At 37.9% G+C, this 10,949-nt stretch overlaps 1 protein-coding gene across 1 annotated transcript; it reads left to right on the plus strand.

Moving 5' to 3' along the window:
• Positions 1 to 6,373: 6,373 nt before the first annotated feature.
• On the plus strand, positions 6,374 to 10,436 carry il17a/f3 (interleukin 17a/f3). Its single transcript, XM_037751242.1, has 4 exons — positions 6,374 to 6,469; positions 8,165 to 8,370; positions 8,511 to 8,654; positions 10,209 to 10,436. The coding sequence occupies exons 1-4, from the start codon at positions 6,461 to 6,463 to the stop codon at positions 10,330 to 10,332; spliced, it is 483 nt and encodes a 160-aa protein (XP_037607170.1). The 5' UTR covers positions 6,374 to 6,460; the 3' UTR covers positions 10,333 to 10,436.
• Positions 10,437 to 10,949: the final 513 nt, after the last annotated feature.

Consider the following 10,949-nt stretch of genomic DNA (forward strand, 5'->3'; position numbering starts at 1 on the left):
CCAGTTTATTTCCTGGGTTGCAGTGTATGTGAATGTCATCAGCTGACAGGAAGTACACATAGACCCAAGCTGTGCCTAGCAACGCAATTTTGTTGCAATTTTGTTGCAATTTTGTCACAATTCTGTCGAAATGCGCTAAAACGGTAAATACAGGTATATTCAGACAGACAGTATGAGAAAAATAAAGTGTTTTTTGAGCATTACATCATGTAAACATGTTCTAGTAGAAACACAAAATACAAGTATGAACCTGAAAATGAGCACGATATGGGACCTTTAATATTAATATTTCTTTTGCTATATTTAATGACATATTTATTTATTTATTTATCGAGTCATTTATTTATTTATCTTTGATTTTGGTCGGTTGGGGAATGGGGAACATGCAAACCATAGGTACTCCTTAAATTGTTCTGAAAGATCCACATTCCCATAAAAACACCCACAGAAAACAAATGAAGAAATATATGACATTATCATTTTGCCATGTGATCATTTATCAATCAGTTAGATGTAAAGTATTTTTTCACCATATACATTTTCTTTTCATATAAATAATCAACTTGACTGAGTCACTCGGTGTCAAACTTCACCTTTGGGAAAATAAGGCTGCTCACTGTATGTAGCAGACCGACTTTACTGTCTTTCAGAGGCTGTAGCGGGCTAATTTTCTAAGTTTTCGAGCCATCCGTCATATGAAACTAGAAAAACCTAAAGAATCCATCGGTACCAACCATTTCATTACTGGCCTCCTTCCTGAGGAGGCTAAATAACGCTCCGAAGTTACACTCAATTTTGGCGAGGAAAAAACTGGCATGGCCATATTCAAAGGGGTCCCTTGACCTCTGACCTCCAGATATGTGAATGTAAATGGTTTCTATGGGTACCCACGAGTCTCCCCTTTACAGACATGCCCACTTTATTATAATCACATGCAGTTTTTTGCATGCAGTATACAGTGCCTTCAGAAAGTATTCAGACCCCTTCACTTTTTTCACATTTTGTTATGTTGCAGCCTTATGCTAAAATCGATAAAATTACTTTTTTTCCTCATCAATCTACACTCAATACACCACAATGACAAAGTGGAAACGGAATTTTAGAAATTTTTGCTAATTTATTAAAAAAGAAAAACTGAAATATCACATTGACATAAGTATTCAGACCCTTTGCTATGACACTTGAAATTTAGCTCAGGTGCCTCCCATTTCCCTCGATCATCTTTGAGATGTTTCTCCACCTTGACTGGAGTCCACCGGTGGTAAATTCAATTGATTGGACACAATTAGGAAAGGCACAGTCCTGTCCATATAAGGTCTCACAGCTGATAATGCATATCAGAGCAAAAACCAAACCATGAAGTGGAAGGAAATGCCTGAAGAGCTCAGAGACAGGATTGTGTCGAGGCACAGATCTGGGGAAGGCTACAAAAAATTCTGCAGCATTGAAGGTGTCTGGAGGAAACCAGGCACCGCTCATTACCTGCCCAATACCACCCCAACGGTGAAGCATGGTGGTGGCAGCATCATGCTTTGGGGGTGTTTTTCAGCGGCATGGACTGGGTGACTGGTCAGGGTTGAGGGAAAGATGAACGGAGCAAAGTACAGAGATATTCTTAATGGAAAGCTGGTCCAGAGCGCTCAGGACCTCAGACTGGGCTGAAGGTTCACCTTCCAACAGGACAATGACCCTAAGCACACAGCCAAGACAACTCGGGAGTGGCTTAGGGACAACTCTGTGAATGTCCTTGAGTGGCCCAGCCAGAGCCCTGACTTCAACCCAATCGAACATCTCTGGAGAGACCTGAAGATGAGTCTCCACCGACGATTCCCATCCAACCTGACAGAGCTTAAGAGGATCTGCAGAGAAGAATGGCAGAAACTCCCCAAATCCAGGTGTGCAAAGCTTGTCGCGTCATACCCAAGAAGACTCGATGCTCTAATCGCTGCCAAAGTTGCTTCAACTCAATACTGAGTAAAGGGTCTGAATACTTAAGAAAATTTGATATTTCAGTTTTTCCTTTTTAATAAATTTGCAAAAATTTCTAAAATTCTGTTTCAACATTGTCATTGTGGTGTATTGCATGTAGATTGATGAGGAAAAAAAGTAATTTTATTGATTTTATCATAAGGCTGCAACATAACAAAATGTGAAAAAAGTGAAGGGGTCTGAATACTTTCTGAAGGCACTGTAAATGTGATATTTTCACCTATTCTAAAAAATGGTGTAATTGAATATTTCTGCATACTGGGGGTCTATAAACAGTCTTGGATTTTCAAAAATAAGGTATCACTGTAGAGCTGAGTGAATCCAATGAGCCCAACTGTATTCATGTGTGATGATGTTAGACCCCATAGTAGCCATTTCATTGTAGTGAGACCATTTTTTGAAACTTGACCTCACTGTATAAAATGACCTTGTGATGACCTCTAGGATAATCACAGCCTCATGAAACTTTACAGCCACAAACTAGAGACCTAGAGCATTCAGAGGATGGATGGATCAGACTAGAGACCTAGAACATTCAAAGGATGGATGGATCAGACTAGAGACCTAGAGCATTCAGAGGATGGATGGATCAGACTAGAGACCTAGAGCATTCAGAGGATGGATGGATCAAACTAGAGACCTAGAGCATTCAGAGGATGGATGGATCAAACTAGAGACCTAGAACATTCAGAGGATAGATGGATCAGACTAGAGACCTAGAGCATTCAGAGGATGGATGGATCAGATTAGAGACCTAGAGCATTCAGAGGATGGATGGATCAAACTAGAGACCTAGAGCATTCAGAGGATGGATGGATCGAACTAGAGACCTAGAGCATTCAGAGGATGGATGACATTCCTAGCTACATTGACAATAAGGGGGTTTCTGAGAAGTTAACACAAGAGAAGTGCTCACCATCCAATCGCCAAAAAATACAATTCTTGCAGAAATCTCTCAAATCACAGCACGGCTTTTTCTATGGTGTTCCTCAAGGTCTTGGTGTCTTAATGTGGTATTTTGGAGGAATTATTTTTGATCATTTTTGATCAATTCTCGAGTGGTAAAATTAGTTAAATTTAGCACATAATCTGGGCAACAACTTATGAGACATAATAGAGCACGGGGATGACCATCATAAACTTCTATCATATTGTTCTAAGCCCTTATACACTTTCATGATTTAATTTAATTCATTAATTTAATGTTTGTTTTTTTTCTGATTTATGACTAGAACAACTTGACACACAGTGCTGAGCTGTGACATCTACTGTTGACCCTTCAAAGGTCCCATATTATGCTCATTTTCAGGATCATACTTGTAGTTCGTAGTGTCTCATTGTAAACCCACTCTTCACTATACTTCCAGTACAGCTGTGCTCCAGTTAGACGGCTCTTTACTCATATGACACAATAAGAGAGGACATGTTATCACACGGTTTGTAGCTGATTCATTACCAGAACTCTCATCAGCATTTCTTTGACCTACATAATTTACTGGGTTGGCAGTGTGTAGGTGTTAGTTACTAGTAATGTTTTTCATATGACTCAGATAAATAAATCAAAACAGATGCTGTTCACATTGACCAGTCTCTGTTGGTTTGTTAAAGGAAAACCATAACAGGTAATAGGTCTCAGTTTTAAACTGAGATCTGAGGCAGATCTATTCACTTATAATACTTATTTGTTTGACTTTGGTTTAGGAAACCAAACCAAATTCCCCTTTTGGTTTGGTTTGTGCACTGAAAGGAAAATGTTCCCGCTTGAGTCGCAGATTCTCGCCTCAGTGCCTTTGTCTTTTTTTTTTTTTACCATAAACGTGAGTTCTGTTTTCACAGCCACATCAAAAAAGGTCCACAGGTGAGTGAAATGTTTTCACACCTTTCGACAGGAAGTCAGACACACATGAGGGTGTCACCTGGCTCATCACACACAGGGGAATTATTGCTTTTTCCCATGCACTGTGACTTCACTGTGACAGGTCAAGATGGGGTCAAGTAAAAAGAACAAAGCTTAATACAAAGAAAGTACAAAAGATCAGCTAAACTGAACTTTATTTTATTTAGCACCTCTGATACAAACATGCAGCCCAAAGTGCTTCACATAGCAAGATTAAATCAACACAGACAAAAAATAAAAAACAAAAATTACACAAAATTAGATACGAGTTTGCAAGACTGAAAATTACAACAATAAATAAAATGAAAATAAAATAAACACCAGGGATGAAAGTAATATAAAAAAAATCCAACTAGAATTGCACTAGGAGCAAACGCGCAATTTCTGAATATGGGCTGTGTGTATTTCTCCGTATATTGAGTGTTTTGATAGTTTAAAAGTATTTATATCGCACTTAAACCTGCTATATAATATCAAAGACATGAAAATCTCACTTTCTACAATATGGGACCTTTAGAGCCTGTGGTGTTAATGCACAGGTTGAGTTGAGTTTTTAAAAAAAATTCCCGAAGCCGGATCATGATCCGGATCGCCACCAAAATCTAATGGATTGTTTATTGTGCTGACTCTTTAAAGCAGCAGTAGTCAGTATATTTTTGGCATGATTGGGCAAAAATCCCCTTATAACCTTTCAGCATATTGTAATTCAAGTGAGAGACTTCTGCACCTCCTCATGACTCTGTTTTCAGGCTCTAGAAATTCTAGCCCGTGACGGGAGACTTTAGCCAATCACAGGTCATTTCAGAGAGAGATCGTTCCTATTGGATGTTCATTTGTTAAGCAACAGTTTGGGTCCATGTTTACTTCCTGTCAGCTGATGTTATTCACATAAACTGCAACAGGAAATAAACCGGGACACATTTAGAATGTTTATGTTTAAAACCATGTAATGGTCTAAATATTGTATATTTGTGACATCACAAATGGACAGAAATCCTAACGGCTTGTTTCAAACACACAATTTCTGAATACGGGCTGTGTGTGTTTCTCCGTATATTGAGCGTTTTGATAGTTTAACAGTATTTATATAGCACTTAAACCTGCTTTATAATATAAAAGACTCACTTAAAATCTCACTTATTACAACATGGGACCTTTAAAGCTTTGTAGTAGTTTTCTAATAGACTTTTTAGTCAGTAAAAAGTAAAAATAGTCTAAACCAGTGATTCTCAAAGTGGGGTCCGGGGACCCCCAGGGGTCCGTGGCACTCTGCCAGGGGGTCTGTGAAAAGTTTTCAGATTCATTCATTTAAATCTAATTTTAAACAAAAGGCTTCATAGTCCAACAAATAATATTTACATTTTTTAAAATCTACAGTATAATAGTTAATAAATTATGTTCTAATCTAACAAATCTATAACTCATAGAATATGCAAATATCTATCTTCGTATAATATCTTTCTAATATATGAATGAATGAATGACTTTATTTCGAGCATAAAAATAAATAAAAACAGATACAAAATAATAACAAACAAAACAAGAGCAAAATGTGTCCGACAAGGAGTAGGTAGAAGTAAAACTCATATTTCCCTGTACCCCTTTCTCACTTCTCCACTTTTAACTCATATATCATAGAATGATAATATAATATAATATATAAACTATCCCGGATTTATTTACATCCCAAATTGAAATATATGAACAGCATCCCAAGTTTATTTATAACCCACATATCCATCCGGAGTTAAGAAGTAGATATAAACCAACCCTTAACACAACCCTTATCACAATTCTTCCTCGTCCATATACCTCCCAAAAAAAAATCTTTTTTGTACAGCTTTTTAAATTGATTTATATTTGTAATACATTTATATGTCTGATACATTTCACCAGTGTTGTTCTTTCACATAACTAAGATGATAGAAGTGTAAAAAAATAGGTTATACGTCACATTGTTCCAAGGGACATACTGTATGTACATGAGTGGGTCATCGGTATATTCTCTATCTTGTAAGGGGTCCGTGGCTGAAAAGAGATTGGGAACCTAAACAGTTGGCATGAATGAGCATTTCAGCATCTTTAAAAAGTAAATTGGTCTGACTTTGGCAACATGTCTGAGATGAAAAAATGGATGTTTTAATGACCTTGGTAAAATAACAATTAAAATGTACATCAGAGTATAAAATCACTTCCAAGTTAGTGATGTGTTTTAATCTGTTTGCTATTTAAACTCTTTTAGTGTAAGTTGTATGTTTGAAATCTATGTACCCATATACCGTGACAACAGAATCTAAGACAATGAGAAAAATGCATATATGACTAAAAAGTCAAAAAAAGTGATGGAGATGCAAAATGGACAAAGAAACGCCGATCACAAAGATGCAAAAGCCGTTATCTAATCTCCAGATCAACATCTTTAACAGTCATAGTGGAAATGTACTGCAGATCTTGCCAACACACACCAACACAGTCTGTCTGCATATAAACACAGAGACAATGTAGACATAACAAGACAGCAGAGGAGCTCTGCACACTTAAAGCTGGGCTCTGCAGGCGAGACCTGACGCAATCATGCTACTGGTGAGTGCTTAAATCTTATCGAGGGTCATGAGATTATTATTATTATTATAAGATTTATATGACATAATGTGGAACTTTCTGTTGAACTGACATAAAGCAGTGGCTGTCACAAAATGTCCTTCATTTAAATTAAGGTAAAACTGAATGCATTATGTTTGGTACTTCGTGCATGTCTAATGTTGCAGTCTCAAGCTTCTTATTTCAAACCAACTGTAAAACATCTGGAGGGTGACATTTGACAGCTGTTTGATAATTTGATAAACAGATTTAACTCTGTTGTTCAAACGAGCTTTTTCCAGCTTCGTGTTCTGGCTAAAGTAAAGCCCTTTACTCAATCGGCATGATCTTTAGAAGGCAATTCACGCTTTTATTAGCTCGAGACTTGATTATTGTAATGCACTGTATGTTGGTCTCAGCCAGTCTTCCCTCCAACTTGTGCAAAACGCTGCTGTTCGCTTTTTAACGAACACTTCCAGACGTGAACACATCACCCAACGTACTTTACAAGCTCCATTGGGATTTTGCGGTCATCGGGGACAACTTCTTTTAGAAGTCCCGAGGTCGAGTAGTACTTTAAATCTAAGCTCAAGACTTTTTTATTTAGATTGGCTTTTAATACCTGGCAGCGCTGTGACATTTTCCCTATGCTTTTTATGTACCTTTTTATGATTTTATGATATGTTTTCATTTCCTGACGTTAATGTGAAGCACTTTGGGTACCTTTTGGTTATTGTAAAGGGCTATACTAATAAATGTTGATTGATTGATTGATAATGTAACGTACTGAGACGACGTGAACACATGAAAAGTTAATGTATCATTTGTCTTTTGACTCCAAATTTCATTGTGAAGCAAATGAAAGAAACTTCTGAGTGTTCTGAAATCAATAATACAGCCCAGTTGCACAGCAGTTCGAGAAATATTCACAGAATTTAATGAATTGTTTTGTGTGCATAGACACAAATTTCCCTTTTTTTTTCGTGTAGGTCGGCACAAAATCAATTTGTATGTAATCCACGTAATCAAAAACCAGGAAATATAGAGAGCGGCGAACGCCGTGCAGGAAGGAGGTTGGAGTGGATGGGTGGGTCAAAAAATTCCCGCACTTCCGCACAGGAGACCGCTGTTCGTGTTCCGTGTGAAACCAGAAGTTAGCGTTGATTTATTTGTCACGTAACTTCCAAACTTAACTTCCAGCACTTCCGGAGTTATTTTAACCCAAACCACGATCTTTTCCTAAAGCTAACTAGGTAGTTTTTTTCACGTAACCTACGTACGTACTTACGTTATGCCACTTCCAGTGTTATTTTAACTCAAACCGTGTTCTTAACAGCGTAGTTCTATTTTCAAAGGACTGGAACGGAAGTTGACACGTGCGTCATGTTTTGTTGGACGTTCGTATGAAAACGCACTAACACTATGTTGTTGAAAGTCGTGGTGAGTGTCACAAAAAAAAGTGAAATTTGTGTCTATGTAGACGAATCAAATAGATAACATTTCTTGACTATTTCACAAACTGCCATGTGACTGTGTTGAGGAATACCACCCAAGCATTCACACATTGATGAATTAAGTGGATGTCCAACCAAACATGAACTGGCTTGAACTGCTCTTTTCTCCATCCTCTCCTGGACTTCTTGTTTGTTTTGCGTGTCTTATAAGCGATAAAGCACTTCCTGGTGTCCTCCTGTTCAGGTATTGAGAGCTTTGCTGGTGCTGGGCCTGGCCACGCTGTTGCACGCCGCTGGGAAAGGCCAGGCGGTTTCCCTGAGGTTGGGGCAGGGAGTCAGACCGAGGGGCAAGACGGTGAGACTGATCCTGGATCCGTCAGTGCGTCCTCAGATGGCCAGCACGTCTACCTCAACTATTGCCAACATGTCTCTGTCACCATGGACGTACAGGTGAGGCGTCGCTGAAGTCTGAAGGCCTTTAATGTCATTTTTCTTTCAGTTTGACGTGTATTTTCGGTCAATCAGTTATCAGTTCTGAGCTTTTAATGTCTGTGGTCCCAATTCTAAATGTATGTTTCGTCCGTCTCCAGAGACTCCTGCGTGGCATCTCGGTTGCCCCAGCGGATCTCTCACGCTCACTGCCTGACCTCTGGCTGTCTGAGCCTGCCGGGGGGAAGAGAGAACGCAGCCCTGGAGGCCAAACCTATCTATTACCAGGTCCTGGTCCTCCACAGGTGAGCCAGGGCAGTTTTTGTAAAAGTAGCTGATGATGCAGTTCTGCTGTTATGCTCAAAACTAGGGGTGGATACGATACGATATTATCACGATACTTAAGTCACGATACGATATTGTCACGATACACGATGCTTAAGTCACGATACACAATGCTTAAGTCACGATACGACCTTATTGCGATACTTAAGTCACGATACGATAGTATCACGATACTTAGTCACGATACAATATTATCACGATACACGATACTTAAGTCACGATACAGTATTATCACGATACAATATTATTACGATACGATATTATCACGATACTTAGGTCACAATACAATATTATCACAACACTTAAGTCACGATATGATATTATCACAATACTTAGCCACGATACAATATTATCATGATAAAATATTATCACGATACTTAGTAACGATACAATATTATCATGATAAAATATTATCACGATACGATATTATCACGACACTTAAGTCACAATATGATATTATAACAACGCTTAAGTTGCGATACGATATTATCACAACACTTAAGTCACGAGACGATATTATACTGACACTTAAGTCACAATGGGATATTATCACGATACTTAAGTCACGATATGATCTTATAGCGATTTTAAACATTTTGCGATATGTTACCTTTTGTATCTAATAAGATACAGTTTTCACTCTGTTTATCTCAGAGTTTTCATTCACATATCTTTTGGATTATTAATAGGTTAATAGCTTATATAATAAAAGATCGATACTTGACGTCCATATCGACACAATATTGCCACGCAGAAATCGCGATACTATGCTGTAGCGTTTTTTTAACCCACCCATATTAAGATAAAGTAAGTTCATCAAGTCGGGCAATCTAACAATTGAAGGGAAATATAGTTTGGAGAGCATTTTCTTTCATAATCTGATGCATTTCCTGTTGAAACAAGCTGCTGGGCAGCAGTTACTTTAAATTGAACGCAGAGGCACAACATTAAAAAAAACAGTTTTTATTGCTGTTTTTTTAAAATTTTTTAAATGTATACCCATCAGTATGAAATTCACTGTTTTCTGGCATTTCTTAATGAGTAAGCGTACATTATGGGATGCATAGTTGATAAATCAGTTTGAAAACGTCAATTTTATTGCGGCTTGAAGTGGTAGGAATATGAAAACCCAAAGTAATGTGGTGTTCATCATCTGCTGTCAAACACTGAGGTTTGGCTCTGCACAGGCTCAAGACTTCAAACTGACATTTTTATGGAACACTACGCATGACAAAAAAAACACCTCAAACACTTGTAAATATTTATTTCAAAGACAGTGGCGTCACTTTTCTTTCTCACTGACCTCCCATTGCTGAATACATCGTGAAAAACGTTATAAAGAGTTTGGCATTTCTAACAGATGTATTATGTATGCAAACATACTGAATTGTATTAGATTGACTTCAGTTAACTTTTGCTTGTTTTTTCCCTGTCCCACTACAGTCCAGTTTGATTTAATTTAATAATCATATAATCTTATAATCACCCGCTCTGATTTCCCCATCCAACTCCAGAGTCCGAAGGCCACGGCGCACTAAGAACGGGAAGATGAAGAACAGGTATGACTTCAGACTGGGGACGGAGGTGATCACAGTGGGGTGTACCTGCGTGAGGCCCAGTGTCCTACCACAGCAGTAACACACAGGAGCCACTCTATCTCTATCTCTTTCTAACTTAAACTTAAAGGTCCCATATCATGCTCATTTTCAGGATCATACTTGTATTTTGTGTTTCTACTAGAACATGTTTACATAATGTAATGTTCAAAAAAACCTTTATTTTCTTCATACTGCCAGCCTAAATATGCCTGTATTTACCCTCTGTCTGAAATGCTCCGTTTTAGCGCATTTCGACGAAATTGTGACGAAATTGCAACAGAATTGCAACAGAATTGTGTTGCTAGGCAACAGCTTGGGTCCATGTGTACTTCCTGTCAGCTGATGACATTCACATACACTGCAACCAGGAATAAACTGGGACACATTTAGAATGTTTATGTTTAAATCTGTGTAAAGGATCTAAATATTGTATATTTGTGACATCACAAATGCATAGAAAGCCTGACGGCTTGTTTCAAATGCAGAGTTTCCGAATACGGGCTGTGTGTATTTCCCTGTGGATTGAGTGTTTCGATACTTTCACAGTATTTATTAAGAACTTAAGCCTGCTTTATAATAAAAAACATGAAAATCTCACTTTTTTATAATATGGGACCTTTAAGTTATGACCGAATCAAATGACTGTGTAATGTATTT

Source organism: Sebastes umbrosus, chromosome 18, assembly GCF_015220745.1.
Source record: "Sebastes umbrosus isolate fSebUmb1 chromosome 18, fSebUmb1.pri, whole genome shotgun sequence".
NCBI lineage: Eukaryota > Metazoa > Chordata > Actinopteri > Perciformes > Sebastidae > Sebastes > Sebastes umbrosus.

What these genes read in the sequence shown, in the direction of transcription:
- il17a/f3 (XM_037751242.1), top strand. An exon ending in CTGTCACCATGGACGTACAG is followed by an intron (nt 8,371 to 8,510) that starts GTGAGGCGTCGC and finishes GTCCGTCTCCAG; the next exon opens with AGACTCCTGCGTGGCATCTC. An exon ending in CAGGTCCTGGTCCTCCACAG is followed by an intron (nt 8,655 to 10,208) that starts GTGAGCCAGGGC and finishes ATCCAACTCCAG; the next exon opens with AGTCCGAAGGCCACGGCGCA.